The 17033-nt window shown below is 38.9% G+C and overlaps 1 protein-coding gene across 5 annotated transcripts in view; it reads left to right on the top strand.

Moving 5' to 3' along the window:
• The window catches only part of ARAP2 (ArfGAP with RhoGAP domain, ankyrin repeat and PH domain 2), a 245788-nt gene that overhangs the window by 124778 nt on the left and 103977 nt on the right, over nucleotides 1-17033 (top strand). For all 5 annotated transcript variants that reach the window (XM_018049360.1, XM_013964577.2, XM_013964575.2 and 2 more), the window contains 4 exons: nucleotides 3243-3328; nucleotides 4101-4283; nucleotides 6888-7062; nucleotides 7685-7819. In XM_018049360.1, coding sequence (XP_017904849.1) covers nucleotides 3243-3328; nucleotides 4101-4283; nucleotides 6888-7062; nucleotides 7685-7819 — 579 coding nt within the window. The remainder of the gene's footprint in view (nucleotides 1-3242; nucleotides 3329-4100; nucleotides 4284-6887; nucleotides 7063-7684; nucleotides 7820-17033) is intronic.

Genomic DNA, 17033 nt, shown 5'->3' with positions numbered 1-17033 from the left:
CCTACCTAATGTACAGAGAGGAATGAACTTTCTCATGATCATTAGGTAGAAGATCCTTAAGAACAAAATGGTGTTTTGTGTTCTTTTCTCCTCCTCAGCTTAGAAAGAGTCTGACATAGGCCTGGATGCCCAGTAAAGTCTGAATGATGATTTATACAGCAGAATTAAATTGATGATACTAGAATACTGGGCTGTTAACTCTCTTCCAGGTATAATAGTAGAATAAAGAATCCACTTTAGATGTTTTAAGTATACATTCATTAGCTAGTATGTTGCTAGTCTTTTTTTTAAGAGTAAGGGATGATATCTGTATTCACATATATGTAATTTACACAGACCCATTATAAAGTTTTCAGTGACTTACAATTTCTACTCAGTTACCAAACAATGAAAAAATTATATGTGTATACTCATACATGAATACACACTTTTAAAGGGCTTCCTGGTAGCAGCTCAGCTGGTAAAGAATCTTGCCTGCAATGCAGGAGACCCCAGCTCAATTCCTGGGTCAAGAAGATCCCCTGGAAAAGGGATAGGTTACCCACTACATTATTCATGGGCTTCCCTCGTGGCTCAGGTGGTACAGAATTCAGCTGCAGTGGGGAAACTTGGGTGTGATCTCTAGGTTGGGAAGATACCCTTGAGGAGAGCATGGCAACCCACTCCAGTATTCTTGCCTGGAGAATCCCCATGGACAAAGGAACTTGGTGGGCTACAGTCCATGGTTCACCAGAGTTGGACACGATTGAGCAGGTGATTTCCATAATCTTTCTTATTGTTATGATTTCTGTTTGATTACTTCCACTACTGTGGTATAGAAAAGTAGGTAATAGTTTAAGTTGAAAAGATATATTAATGCAGACATACATATATTTCTTGTTGTTGTTCAGTCGCCTGCTGCTGCTAAGTCACTTCAGTCGTGTCCGACTCTGTGCAACCCCAGAGACCTAATTGTGTCCAAATCTTTGCTACCCACATTTGGCAGCACGTCAGCATTCCCTGTCCTTCACTAGATCCTGTTGTTTGCTTAAACTCGTATCCATTAAGTTGGTGATGCTATCCAACCATCTTATCCTCTGTTGCCCCCTTCTTCTTGCTTTCAGTCTTTCCCACCATCGTGGTATTTTCCAGTGAGTCAGCTCTTTGCATCAGGGGGCCAAAGTATTGGAGCTTCAGCTTTAGCATCAGTGCTTTCAGTGACTATACAGAGTTGATTTCCTTTAGAATTGACTGGTTTGATTCTGCTTCCTGTCCAAGGGACTCTCAAGAGTCTTCTCCAGCAGCATAACTCAAAAGCATCAATCCTTTGGCACTTAGCCTTCTTTTTGGTCAGACTCTCACATCTGTACCATAGCTTTGACTATATGGACCTTTGTTAACAAAGTGATATCTTGGTTTTTAATACACTGTCTAGGTTTGCCATAGTTTTTCTTCCAAGGAGCAAGTATCTTCATGGCAGCAGTCACCATCTGCAGTGATTTGAAGCCCAAGAAAATGAAGTCTCTCACTGTTTCCATTTTTTTCCCATCTATTTGCCATGAAGTGATGGGATTGGATGCCATGGTCTTACTTTTCTGAATGTTGAGTTTTAAGCCATCTTTTTCACTCTCCTCTTTCATCTTCATCAAGAAGCTCTTTAGTTCCTCTTCATTTTCTGCCACTAGGGTGGTATCATCTGCATATCTGAGGTTACTGATATTTCTCCTGGCAATCTTGATTTCACCTTGAGCTTCATCCAACCTGGCATTTCACATGATGTACTCTGCATATACGTTAAATAAGCAGCATGACAATATGCAGCCTTGACATACTCCTTTCCCAATTTGGAACCAGTCCGTTGTTCCATGTCCGGTTCTAACTGTTGCTGCTTGACCTGCATACAGGTTTCTCATAAGACAGATAAGGTGGTCTGGTATTCCCATCTCTTGAAGAATTTTCCGCAGTTTGTTGTGATTGGCACAGTCAAAGGCTTTAGTGTATTCATAGAAACAGAAGTAGATGTTTTTCTGGAATACCCTTGCTTTCTTTATGATTCGGTGAATATTCATAGTTTGATCTCTGGCTCCTCTGCCTTTTCTGAATCCAGCTTGTATATCTGGAAGTTCTTGGTTCATATATTGCTGAAGCCTAGCTTGAAGGATTTTGAGCATAACCTTGCTAGCATGTGAAATGAGCACAAATGTATGGTAGTTTGAACATTCTTTGGCATTACCCTTCTTTGGCATTGGAATGAAAGCTGACTTTTCCAGTCATGTGGCCACTACTGATATTCTGGAATAGTGAGTGCAGCACTTTAACAGCATCATCTTTTAGGATTTTAAGTAGCTCAGCTGAAATTCAATCACCTCCAGTACTTTTGTTCATAGTAATGCTTCCTAAGGCCCACTTGACTTTATACTCCAGGATGTCTGGCTATAGGTGAGTGACCATACCATCATGGTTATCTAGGTTATTAAGACCTTTTTTTGTTTATAGCTCTTCTGTGTATTCTTGCCACCTCTTCTTAATCTCTCTGCTTTCTATTAGATCCTTACTGTTTCTGTCTTTTATCATGTCCATTCTTTCATGATTTGTTCCCTTGATGTCTCCAGTTTTCTTGAGATTTGTAGTCTTTCCCATTTTGTTGTTTTCCTCTATTTCTTTGTATTGTTCATTTAAGAAAGCTTTCTACCTCTCTCTCCTTGTTGTTCTCTGGAACTCTGCATTCAGTGGGGTATAGCTTTCCATTTCTCGCTTGCCTTCAGCTTCTATTCTTTTCTCAGCTATTGTAAAGGCTCCTTAGGAAACCTCTTGGCCTTTTTGCATTTCTTTTCCTTTGGTAGGGTTTGATCATTGGCTCCTGTACAGTGTTACAAACCTCCGTCTATAATTCTTCAGGCGCTCTGTCTACCAGATCTAATCCCTTGAATCTATTCCTTACCTCCACTGTATAATCCTAAGGGATTTGATTTATACCTGAATGGTCTTGTGGTTTTCCCCACTTTCTTCAATTTAAGTCTGAATTTTGCAATCAGGAGTGGATGATCTGAGCCACAGTCAGTTCCAGGTCTTGTTTTTGCTTCTCCATCTTTGGTTGCAAAGAATATAATCATCAGTCTGATTTCGGTATTGACCATCTGGTGATGTCCATGTGTTTTAATGTTAATACAGATTGCCATGTACACATACATATTTTTGTATGGTAAAATACATGTACATAGAAATTCAAAGAGAATTATTATTATTATTATTTTGGTCTACAGGGCAACATAGATCTTTAGGACCAAAAGATTCCAAGGTTAGAAGTCTGAAAATGGATGCCAGCATTTGGAGCAATGAGCTCATTGAGGTGAGTCTGACTTGACTGTGGTGTGATCAGCCAGAATCTGGGAGGAAATGTGCAGTGGGTGGCGGGGTGGGGTTACTTTAGGATCTCTCTGATCAAGATCTCAGCACAGTATAAAAAATGGCTTATCGCCTGTTGTATAGTAGTAAATTTCTACCTTAACTTTCAGAATGCTTCCTAAATGAGGTAGTTACTTTAAAAATAAAAATAAAAAATGCAAGGAGCTTTAATGGTAATAACTACTTTAAAAGGCTTGGGAACTCTCTTTAAAGCCAGAATTTACTCTCTTTCTTTTTAACCCAGCACGGATAAAATATCAGAGTGGTGAATGAAAACATTTGGCAAAATTGACTATTCTTTATCTCGGCCATACTCAGTCATTAACTGCGATCTTGTCTAACTTGTCTACCGCATCTATTCTGTGCTCGGGTGTCGGTAACACTCTCAGCCATAATAGCCCACCTACTCAGCCATTTTAAATGAATCTGTCTCAGTGTGAGCTAGCTTCAAAAAGTAATAATGCTTTTGCTGCAATTTGTGTTGCTTGCAGTTTCTTTTCTGGCTAATCTTTTACCATTATTAAGAGCAGCTAGGCTGTTTAAATAGAAATATTGTCTGCTTTCACACTCCATCTTCCAGAAAAAAATTGGGTCTTTTTTGTATTTTTTGCATATTTTACACTAAGCTGTGCTTTAATTTGTCTTGTGACTCAGTTTTCTGCAGATTCAAATATATTGTTTGAATTGATACGTTTTGTAATTCTTTGATAATTCAGCTTTTCATTGTCATTGGAAACAAAAGAGCTAATGACTTTTGGGCTGGTAATCTTCAAAAAGATGAAGAATTACACATGGACTGTTCAGTAGAAAAGAGAAAAAATTTTATCACTCAGAAGTACAAAGAAGGAAGATTCAGAAAAACCCTTTTGGCGTCTCTTACCAAGGAAGAATTAAATAAGGTAACCAATGAAATGTAACAAAAGACATGGATGTTAAGGTCTTTTGAAGTGTGTGCGAAGGGTTTTGAAAACATGTTTAAAAAAATAAACTTTCGAAAATTTCAAAAAATTTTTTGAAATTTTGCTGTTTCATAAAATTACTGTTTAATTTTATTTCCTTTTGTAACACTGTGCCTTAGATCTTTTCCCTTCATTTCACTTGAGGATTCGTTATCAACAGCAAGTAAACTTTTCCTCCCTCACTGAAGCTTCTATCTGATGTACACCAACCCCAGTTAAAACTTGAACAACTTTCCCCATGCTAGGGACAGGATACTGAACATAATAACTTCAGCTAGTGTGCTGCTGACTTGGTGTCAACAAAATGAACTTCATTTACTCAGTTTATTGTTACAGTAGTTTGTTTAGTGCCATTGATTGCAAGTGTCTTTTGCCTTTGGCTGAGTGATTCTAGGGCTTCTTGTCACCATTCTATATTGTTTTTTTAGCAAAGAATTTGTTTAACATCTTGCCCTCCTTTTAAAAAAAAATCAACTACTTCAATTTCTTGTGTTTCAGAAGGTTCTTCTATGTATAGGTATCTAAAACATATACTTTTCTATGACTAGAGTATGCTTTCATGGTTCTCAGTTCTTTAGAATGCATTCAGTGTCAATGCTAATTGGATAAGCATCCCCAAGTAAATAGCATTATGCTGAAAAATTTGGAAAATGAAGACCTTTTCAATTCTTCTCTAGAAATTATAAGATTTATACAGTTGTTTTATATTTCTCTTCTATTGGCTTCAGTTCATTTGCTCAGTCGTGTCTGACTCTTTGCGACCCCATGAATCGCAGCACGCCAGGCCTCCCTGTCCATCACTAAATCCTGGAATTTACTCAGACTCATGTCCGTCGAGTCAGTGATGCCATCCAGCCATCTCATCCTCTGTTGTCCCCTTCTCCTCCTGCCCTCAATCCCTCTCAGCATCAAAGTCTTTTCCAGTGAGTCAACTCTTCAAGCATGAGGTGTCCGAAGTACTGGAGTTTCTATTGGCTTAGTTACCGTAAATTAGGTTCTTGCTTCTTTATACATCTTTGGTATTAGTCAAGTGAGGCCACCAATTGATTTTGAAACAATGATGTATGATAAATGCAAGATGCAAAATCTGTACATAAGGTAGGGAAGAGTCAGAGAGATGGGACAGAGGTGGGCAATCATATATAGGTTATTATTACATCATTTAGTTTTGTTTAGGGTGATATTTTCATGGATGCTAATTTCTATGAAAATAACTGACCATTTATACTAGACATTCATGGAATAGTGATAACAGGGTATAATCAAGGGTTATAATTAATCTAGTTCTATGCACCGGAGGCCCATAAAAAATAAGTATATAAATAGTAAGTTGTGGATTTGGGGAAGTAACTGGCTAGATTGGAGAACTAGGGCATATTTTCGCCCTAATGCATTCTCTCTTTTTGATAATGACAGGAATCTTGTCAAAGGATAAATACTGATGACCCCAAAGGAGATTTTTTCTGCCACACCATATAGATACCCTGAGCTAAGATATTAGATAAGCTTGACTTTAATTACTAGCTGTTTCTTTCTTCTTCAAGATATGTAGGGATGTCTGTCTGTTAGGATTTACTACCACATTGGGCTTCTTAAAAATGGTACTCTTCACATCAGTGAATAATTTTTAAAAATTACTTTATTGAGGAGATACTGCTTAAAAATTGTCGTCTCTGTGGATGTCTTCATCAGAAAACTGTATATTTAGGTCCTCTACCCATCTAATTGAGTTGCATGTGCTATCTGTATATTTTGGTTGCTAACCCTTATGCAATATATGGTTTGAATATATTTTCCCTTGTGCTGTGGGTTAACTTTTCATTTTGTTGATTGTTTCGCTATGCAGAAGCTTTTTAGTTTGCTATAATTCCACTTAATTGATTTTTGCTTTTGATACTTGTGCTTTTGATATCATATCCAAAAAGTCATTACCATGACTGATGTCTTCCCTGGTGGCTCAGTAGTAAAGAATCCACCTGCAAAACAAGTGCTGCAGGAGACGTGGGTTTGATCCCTGGGTTGGGAAGATTCCCTGGAGGAAGGCATGGCAACCCACTCAAGTATTCTTGCCTGGTAAATCCCATGGACAGAGGAGCCTGGTAGGCTACAGTCTATAGGGTTGCAAAGAGTTGGACACAACTGAAGTGAGTTAGCACACATGCAGAAGCATTCATGCAAACAAAATATTTAGTAGATACTTCATTACTGCATTTGAAGTATTTTGAAGTTTCTGAGCATTGCCATTATCATAGGTATGTAAAATACAGAAAATATCTTCCATGGCAGTTATAATGGACTTGAAGATTTGAAACATCACTGCAATAAAACAATGAATAAACATTTGGTGATGTTCTGTTGAAATTTAAATTCATGTAAACCAGGCCGTTGTTACCTGTTGGTTAGTTCAGGGCATAATAATTATTAGATTTGTTAAAAAGAAATACAGACTTCCATCTCATTAATGAATTGGCAGACTTTCTTGCATTTTAATTGCCAGAATTATATCTTCTTCACTTAGAAGTTGTATTTTCTTTTATTGACCAGGCTCTGTGTGCTGCTGTGGTGAAACCAGATGTTCTGGAAACAATGGCTTTGCTGTTCAGTGGAGCAGATGTCATGTGTGCAACAGGTGATCCTGAGCACAGCACCCCCTATCTGCTGGCCAAGAAGGCAGGGCAGAGTCTGCAGATGGAATTTCTCTACCATAACAAATTCTCAGGTTAGTCCCTCTCATGCCTTCATTCACCTGGTCTCTCCTGATAGATCCATAAAAGGACTGCAGCGCAAATCTGTAAATTTCTCAAATCAGAAACACCATTAGAATGAAAAGAAAATGTAATTGTCAGAAAGACAGAAGACGCTTATTAAGACCCATGTTTTATTTCCTTTCAAGGAAAAGTTTAGGAAATCAATCTTTTATTTGTCTTTTTTTTTTCCTTTACTTTATAGAACCGCCATGGCTGTACATAAGTTCCCACTCCTGAACCCCCCTCCCACCTCCCTCCCCATACCATCCCTCTGGGTTATCCCAGTGCACCAGCCCCAAGCATCCTATATCCTGCATCAAACCTAGACTGGTCTAAATGGAAGATTGAAATAGTTAATCCCATGTAATCATTTTCACTAAAATTAAATCCAGTTTCATGTATGAATAATAAACACAACCAAAGTGCTTATTTGCAAATCTTATGCAAAGCAAAAGAAATGTTTCTGTATCTTTATTCTGCAGTATATTTGGAGTAGTTTTTCTTCTACCTCAGAACTCACCAACATATTCATAAGCCAAGGGAAAACTGTTTACATTTCAGATTTCAGATGTGGTGTTTCTGTAATTTTTCTAGATTTCCCTCAACATGACATATATTCTGAAGGTGGATTAAATCAAGAGTCCTCCCAGTCTACGTTCCTCTGTGACTTTTTGTATCAGGCTCCTGCTGGTGCTTCTAAACTCTCTTCAGAAAAAAAACTGCTTGAAGGTATCTTTTCTGCTCCTTTTAGATTTTGTCATCTGATAAAATTTTATTTCATTATCAAAACAATTAGGTTTAAGTTTTGATATTTTTCCCCTTGAGATGTTAGATTTAATCTTGCAGTAGATAAATATTTTTTGAGGATTTATAAATGTTTCCAGGCACAGATATTATTTCATGCACTGCAGCAAAAATTTACTACTGGTTCGGAATGCTGAGCGAATTCTCAGCAGAATTCTCTGACATCTACTTCAGAGACAACCAGTTCTGCTGCAGGATTTAAGAGTTATTCCAAAGAAATGTGAAATTCAGCCCCTTCCCTTTGGGACAGACCCCCCAGCTGGGGAGATAATACACATACATGTCAACATGTAGGAAGAATGGACAAGTCTTTGGTTTATATTCTGTCAGTATACTAAGTGGTCTCAAGTAGTTGAGTTTGTTCTGATTGTAATTGTGTGTGCCTAAGTAAAATAAAGCTTAAGCATGGTTTCAAAAAAATGATGTGAATTAATTGATTTAACAACCTGTTGTAGGTTTGTGGCATTGATCTTAGAAGAATCATAGTAGGTATTTATCTATCCATTTCACTCCTTTTGTCAGGCATGTGCTGGGCATTAGGAAAACAAAAATGAGTAAGACATAGGCTAATGTTATATACATTCAAACTAATATTACAAAATAGGCAGGAAAAATATAATGTGCTCTGTCTTACTAGAACAGAAAGAATTTAAGAGAGATTAAGTTATGCAGGCCAGTTGATGGTGGAATTCAGAGACTCGGAGGACAGGTATTAATTCCCTAGTGGTAAAATCCAACCATATTACTTGATCAGAGGAATAATAGGATGAAAAACTCACTTTAGAGTGTTAATCCTGATCTTCATACATTTGAAGTGATTATTTCAATTAAAGGCTTTATTTGTCTAAAAAAAGAGAATTGTAACCTTTAGCAGAATTATAATGGGATAAACTATACTTTATTAGATTTTTGGCATTTCCTAGTGGCTCAGTAGTCAAGAATCTGCCTACCAGTGTAGGAGACCCGGGTTTGATCCCTGGGTCGGGAAGATCCCCTGGAGAAGGAAATGGCAACCCACTCCAGTATTCTTGCCAGGGAAATTCCTTGTATGGAGGACTCTGGCAGGCTACAGTCCATGGGGTCACAAAGAGTCAGACAGAACTTAACAACAAAAACCTCACATTTAGTGAGCATGTACTATGTATAAGGGATTGCTTTAGGCTTTTTCTATATGTTCATTGTAATTCTCATAAAAGCTCTGCAGGATAGTTGATATTATGCTGGTTTCACATGAACAGTGGAGGAACTCAGCATGAAGCAGAGTTTTGCATTTTATTTGTGTTATAATTGTTACTGTATGACTTTGGCTTTGATCAGTGTGATGACCAGGTGACACTAGATGGCAGAGCATCTTTATTCTTTGAGTTTAGGGGTTTTTTTTTTTTGTTTTTTTCAGCAAATTTGTTTTCATGTCTTACTTTTCTCAATGTAACCAATAATAAATGATGAATTTTAGAGATTTTCTCATCTACCCATTGTTTCTTATCAGTATTTAATACTTACATAGTTGAAAGTTGAGTGATCAAGAGGGAAGAAGTACCAGAACAATCTGTGAAATGATGATAGCAATTATTAAAATAATTGAATAACAGGGCAATTAATGTACTTGTTAAGAAGTGTACAAGTTTTCTAGAATTTTTCTTCTAAATTGCAGGGTATATTAATCTACCCTTCTAACCACTTATACAAAGATGAAATAGGAAGGAAATCTGAAATATGAACTTTTCTTCCTAAAGCTTTTCAATATATCATAAGTATTCTGCAGACCAAAAACAAGCTTCTAGCTATTTTTTGACAATTCTGGTTATAATAGTTATAAACTTATCAATTCATTTTACTGGTTTCTTGAAATATATTGCTTTTCTTAATCACTTGAGAACTGAATTGATGTTTCAAATTTGTAACTAAATTAGTTTTTCCTTTTATAAAAGATAACTATTGATTTTGTTGTTGTTGAAATTTATTTCAGAAACCAGAAACCAGTGTATTCTCTATATTTGTAATTTTATTAGGGATGTTTTCTCATTTTGGAGCATTCTGTTTTAAGTGATATATACTTTGACTATGGAGCACACAGAAATGATTTCATTGGAAAACAATCTAGTAATCTAACAGCAAGGTATTCTTTGATGGTCTTCATTTCTTCCATCCAATATATCAGCAAGGTCTGTCATTTTAACTCAGAATAGACCATGAATCAGTTGGCTGCTCTCCATCTTCACTAACATCATCGGAACCCCAGTCCCCATCTTGCCCTGCCTGGGCTGTAGTACCCTCTACCCCAGCCCATATGTTTACTGGTTAATATCTTCCCTGGCTTCCCTCCAAACCATTCCCCCAGACAGACATAGTGATTGTTGAGAATGCAGATCAGATCATGCATGTCCATTGTTCAAGTACATTTAGTGGCTTCCCATTACAGGATATAACCCTTTTCCTTATCTGACCTAAAAGACCTTCTGGTGCTTTCCCTTCTTCATCTTACATCCTTCCTTCCTATCCTACCTGCCTGGCCACACTGGTTTCCTGTCTGTTCCTGCAGCATGCCCCCTCCGGACCTTTGCAGTTGCTGTTCACTTTGCAAGGAGCACATTTTCCTCAGCCTGACAGCTTCTCACCTCTGGGGGATCATTTGAGGGCCACCTGGTCGGAGACACCTCTGTGGCAGCCTCCTAAATTGTGGGCCCACTGCTGGTCCTTCTCTCTCATAGTGTGCTGCTTGTTTCCATTGTGCCTCTCATTGCATGAACTGGATCCTTGTGTGATTTGTTTCTCCCTCCTTCTGGAGTGAAAGCTTATTGAGGCATCAGCATTCTCTGGTTTATTCAGCATCATCAAATCTCTGGTGCCTAATACAGTGTCCATACATAACTAGTCATGTGCAAATATTTGTTGAATAAATGGGCATTGCTCTAATCACATTACTGCTAGTGTAAAAGCACAGATGACTTTATATATACATAATAAAATTTTTATTGAAGTATAGTTTCTGTATGGTATTGTATAAGTTTTACAGGTGTATGATATAGCAGTTCACAATTTTTATAAAGATTAAACTCTATTTATAATTATTAGTTACTATTTTTTGACCTGCAAATAAAAATATAAGTGCTGACACAAAACACATTTTGTTTGGGCAGAGCCTACTTAAAAACACAGAAGAAAAAGTTGAATTAACAAGAAACAGAGAGTTTTGGTGTTTTTTTTTCTCTTTCCATCAAGATTCTGCAGCAGTGGTACTCCTGTTGAACACCAGCTTTATGGAAAAATTGAATTATTTGGAAAGATTTAGAGATTAAAGTGTGGTTGTCACCTTTGCCTCTGAACAGCCAGCATCTGGACTGCATCACTCCATCAGGGCTTGTCAGGATGGCCACAGAGCAGACTGATTAAAAACAAAGAAAAAAGTCAAGGAATAAAATGCATGCAGGTCCTTCAGAGAGTTACAGAGGCTTCAAATTGTCAGTTCAGATTTTCAGGATTTGAAGTTCTTCTAGCCTCTGGTTATGAAGACTGATCTGTATTTTTCTTTTTCTCCCCAATTTAGTGTTCATGAAAGGAAAGATTGATAGCTCTTGTTAAACCTAAGTGTAGAGCTGAATAATAGCTTCCTGATTTTGTTTTCTGTTTTCTCCCCTCAACCGTATTATTTCCCCTTGGTATCTTACCTTGATTTGTTGACAGTGTTTGAGTTTTAAAAAGAAAGTGGTTGATATGGTTTACTAGAAACTCTGTATTATCTGTTTATATTTAATTTTATGTGTTAGTATTGAGGAATTTTGAAGATCCTTTGTTCCATAAATGCCTAGCTTGCATAGTTTAAAAATGTTTCTTCAAGGCTGAAACATTTATTTTAAATGAAAGGAGTCCTAGTGCATATTTCTGTTTTCTGTGGATACTGAATGCCATCAGTTTGGGAAATTCTTCATCAGGAAACAACTTTATGGTTTTAAAAAATAATAGTTTCACCTGAACTATCTCTCATTTATTGTGCACACATGTATTTGAAGGCACGACCTCTGCTATACCCTGGTACATTTAAACTATGGACATACATGCTTCAAGCATATATCAGGCACAGACTGGGAGGTTGTGAAGTAGATAGAAGGGTACCTTCCCTAGTTGACTGGGTTTTACTCCCAGCTCTGATGCTGAGTACTTATGTGATGTTGGTAAAGTCCATCAACCATCTTGTACCCATGAACAGGGTAAAAGGAAAGGAGTACATAATCATAGAACTGACCTGATAGGGTTGTTCTGAGGATACAGTGAGTTAATGCATATAAGATGTATAGAAGAACATATGGCACATATGCGTGATGGTAAGAGGATAAGGACAAGGAGGAGGGGTAGCAGAGATACACAGGTATCCACATACACAACTGCTTCTGATTTCCAGTTGGCCTTTGAATTTAGGACTGATGCTAAAGCTGAAACTCCAATACTTTGGCCACCTTATACGAAGAGTTGACTCATTGGAAAAGACCCTGATGCTGGGAGGGACTGGGGGCAGGAGGAGAAGGGGACGACAGAGGATGAGATGGCTGGATGGCATCACGGACTCGATGGACTTGAGTTTGAATGAACTCCGGGAGTTAGTGATGGTGCTGTGATTCATGGGGTCGCAAAGAGTCGGACACGACTGAGCAACTGAACTGACTGACTGGTGGTAAGCTAACAATCAGGTTAACCATACTCTAGTAACTCTAGTTATATGGTTAACTGTGGGGTCACACAGGGTCGGACACGATGGAAGCGACTTAGCAGCAGCAGCAGCAGCAGCAGCAGCAGAGTTAACCATAACTCTAGTAATATTCATAGGAATGTTTCAGTAGGTCACCTCTGGAGTTCTTTATCTGTGCATGAGTAAACTGCACTGATGTTTTTCTGCCCTGATCTAAATGTCCAGTTTGAATAGAAGGAAAGAACAACCTTTCCAGCTAATCCAACCACCATAATAAACACGACTTCTTGTCTTATAAATACCTTGTGTCCTAAGAGTTGTCCATTCAGTGGCCCCAGTCTTGCTTCTGGTAGACATCTTCTGGTAACTGATAAACTTGTTCTGGAGCAGAGAGGATGTCCTGTCTGAATTAGCCCAGGCAGACCAATGCCATCCAATGTAGTTTTGTTAAAGCTTTCTGATTGCTTCCCAGATGAATAGAAGTGTCAAATTTTCCTATCACAGCTTTGTTGTAATCCTCAGAGGTAATATCTATGCCTGCTTTGTCTGACCTCTGGCCTATTTTCATTAAAAAAAAATGAGGTTCCTCAAGGATTATGGTGATGATGCTACAAGGTTAAATCTCCTCAAGCCCATATTTCTAACTTAAAATGAGTTTGTGACTCACCTTTTTCGAGAGGTCTGTCATTTCTTTCCCATTAGAATTAGCGTAATTAGGTTCTGCATTTACATTTACTTTGTGGATCATGCATATGACACTTGTCTAAGACCTTCCAGTGTCTCCCACTTGTCTACTGAGAAAGGTGTAAACTCCGAAATACCTATCATGTAAGACTCTTGGGGCCTGGCCTCTGCCGTGAGCGTGCAGTCTTGTTCCCCAAGTCCTAATTTCATATGTAATCTCTTTCTTTGGCCAAATAGGTTTTTGACAGTTTCCCCTTCCCATGACTTTCTTCACACAGTTCTTAGAATTATGGAATGATTGGTAGCTCAGTGTGCATTTTTTGCTACTTTAGAAACACACCTTTTTCATATAAATAACTATTTCAAAAGCCATAATTTGTGTGAAGTTTTTCCTTACCACTTCAGTCTGAGGGTAGCTTCCATTTCAGAATGGGTCTGATCTCTGAAGGGCCCACCTCAGATGAGATTGAGAGAGGCAGAATTCTCAGTTAAAGGACAGGCAGTTACCTGCTTATTGGAAGACCAGCTGATATTTTCAGGGTTGTTGAGTCTCTTTCTGTATTTAATGTTGGTAATTATTCCTTTCTGAAATGCTCACCCCTTTTCAGTTTATACACTGTCTCTTCTCATTTGTTTCACTGCCTTGGTGAACCTTTCTGTATCTATTGTTCCCTAAGTTCCCTAAGATTTTATCCTTGGTTACTGTGCATTTTCAACTACGGCCTGTACTCTAAAGACTTTCTGGTTATTGAGGCTGTTCCTTGCCACGAAGATTCACATCCACAGGGTGATCTGCCTAATAGGTATTCCTACTTGAATTTCTAGGAGATATCTTTCATTTAGTGCGTATCCAAGGAAATTCAGATTACATGCACTAAAACAGTTTCTACTTTATTTTCTTTTACGTAAAAATAGACATTTCTGCCTACCTTGTAATCAAAGCTAAAAATGATTCAGTTCAGTTCAGTTCAGTTGCTCAGTTGTGTCCGACTCTTTGTGACCACATGAATCGCAGCACACCAGGCCTCCCTGTCCATCACCATCTCCCGGAGTTCACTCAGACTCAAGTCCATCGAGTCCGTGATGCCATCCAGCCATCTCATCCTCGGTCGTCCCCTTCTCCTCCTGCCCCCAATCTCTCCCAGCATCAGAGTCTTTTCCAATGAGTCAAATCTCCGCATGAGGTGGCCAAAGTACTGGAGCTTCAGCTTTAGCATCATTCCTTCCAAAGAAATCCCAGGGTTGATCTCCTTCAGAATGGACTGGTTGGATCTCCTTGCAGTCCAAGGGACCCTCAAGAGTCTTCTCCAACACCACAGTTCAAATGCATCATTCTTTGGCGCTCAGCCCTCTTCACAGTCCAACTCTCACATCCATACATGACCACAGGAAAAACCATAGCCTTGACTAGGTGGCCCTTAGTCAGCAAAGTAATGTCTCTGCTCTTGAATATACTATCTAGGTTGGTCATCACTTTTCTTCCAAGGAGTAAGAGTCTTTTAATTTCATGGCTGCAGTCACCATCTGCAGTGATTTTGGAGCCCCAAAAAATAAAGTCTGATACTGTTTCTACTGTTTCCCCATCTATTTCCCATGAAGTGATGGGACCAGATGCCATGATCTTCGTTTTCTGAATGTTGAGCTTTAAGCCAACTTTTTCACGCTCCTCTTTCACTTTCATCAAGAGGCTTTTTAGTTCCTCTTCACTTTCTGCCCTAAGGGTGGTATCATCTGCATATCTGAGGTTATTGATATTTCTCCCGGCAATCTTGATTCTAGCTTGTGCTTCTTCCAGCCCAGCGTTGCTCATGATGTACTCTGCATATAAGTTAAATAAGCAGGGTGACAATATACAGCCTTGACATACTCCTTTTCCTATTTGGAACCAGTCTGTTGTTCCATGTCCAGTTCTAACTGTTGCTTCCTGACCTGCATACAGATTTCTCAAGAGGCAGGTTAGGTGGTCTGGTATTCCCATCTCTTTCAGAATTTTCCACAGTTTATTGTGATCCACACAGTCAAAGGCTTTGGCATAGTCAATAACGCAGAAATAGATGTTTTTCTGGATCTCTCTTGCTTTTTCCATGATCCAGCAGATGTTGGCAATTTGATCTCTGGTTCCTCTGCCTTTTCTAAAACCAGCTTGAACATCAGGGAGTTCACGGTTCTCGTATTGCTGAAGTCTGACTTGGAGAATTTTGAGCATTACTTTACTAGCATGTGAGATGAATGCAATTGTGCAGTAGTTTGAGCATTCTTTGGCATTGCGTTTCTTTGGACTTGGAATGAAAACTGACCTTTTCCAGTCCTGGGGGCACTGCTGAGTTTTCCAAATTTGCTGGCATATTGAGTGCAGCACTTTCACAGCATCATCTTTCAGGATTTGAAACAGCTCAACTGGAGTTCCCATCACCTCCACTAGCTTTGTTCGTAGTGATGCTTTCTAAGGCCCACTTGACTTCACATTCCAAGATGTCTGGCTCTAGATTAGTGATCACATCATCATGATTATCTGGGTCGTGAAAATCTTTTTTGTACAGTTCTTCCGTGTATTCTTGCCACCTCTTCTTAATATCTTCTGCTTCTGTTAGGTCCAGACCATTTCTGTCGTTCATCGAGCCCATCTTTGCATGAAATGTTTCCTTGGTATCTCTAATTTTTTTGAAGAGATCTCTAGTCTTTCCCATTCTGTTCTTTTCCTCTATTTCTTTGCATTGATCGCTGAAGAAGGCTGTCTTATCTCTTCTTGCTATTCTTTGGAACTCTGCATTCAGATGCTTTTATCTGTCCTTTTCTCCTTTGCTTTTCACCTCTCTTCTTTTCATAGCTATTGGTAAGGCCTCCCCAGACAGCCATTTTGCTTTTCTGCATTTCTTTTCGATGGGGATGGTCTTGATCCCTGTCTCCTGTAGAATGTCATGAACCTCATTCCATAGTTCATCAGGCATTCTATCTATCAGATCTAGACCCTTAAATCTATTTCTCACTTCCACTGTATAATCATGAGGGATTTGATTTAGGTCATACCTGAATGGTCTAGCGGTTTTCCCCGCTGCTGCTGCTGCTGCTAAGTCGCTTCAGTCGTGTCCGTCTCTGCGTGACCCCATAGACGGCAGCCCACCAGGCTCCCCAGTCCCTGGAATTCTCCAGGCAAGAAAACTGGAGTGGGTTGCCATTTCCTTCTCCAATGCATAAAGGTGAAAAGAGAAAGTGAAATCGCTCATTCATGTCTGACTCTTAGTGACCCCATGGACTGCAGCCTACCAGACTCCTCCGCCCATGGGATTTTCCAGGCATGAATACTGGAGTGGGGTGCCATTGCCTTCTCTGGCGGTTTTCCCTCCTTTCTTCAATTTAAGTCTGAATTTGGTAATAAGGAGTTCATGATCTGAGCCACAGTCAGCTCCTGGTCTTGTTTTTGTTGACTGTATAGGGCTTCTCCATCTTTGGCTGCAAAGAATATAATCAATCTGATTTTGTTGTTGACCATCTGGTGATGTCCATGTGTAGAGTCTTCTCTTGTGTTGTTGGAAGAGGTTATTTGCTATGATCAGTGCATTTTCTTGGCAGAACTCTATTAGTCTTTGCCCTGCTTCATTCTGCATTCCAAGGCTAAATTTGCCTGTTACTCCAGGTGTTTCTTGACTTACTTTAGCATTCCAGTCCCCTATAATGAAAAGGACATCTTTTTTGGGTGTTAGTTATAAAAGATCTTGTAGGTCTTCATAAAACCGTTCAACTTCAGTTTCTTCAGCGTTACTGGTTGGGGCA

This window comes from Capra hircus, chromosome 6, assembly GCF_001704415.2.
Source record: "Capra hircus breed San Clemente chromosome 6, ASM170441v1, whole genome shotgun sequence".
Lineage (NCBI taxonomy): Eukaryota > Metazoa > Chordata > Mammalia > Artiodactyla > Bovidae > Capra > Capra hircus.
This window is presented reverse-complemented; position numbering and strand designations above follow the sequence as displayed.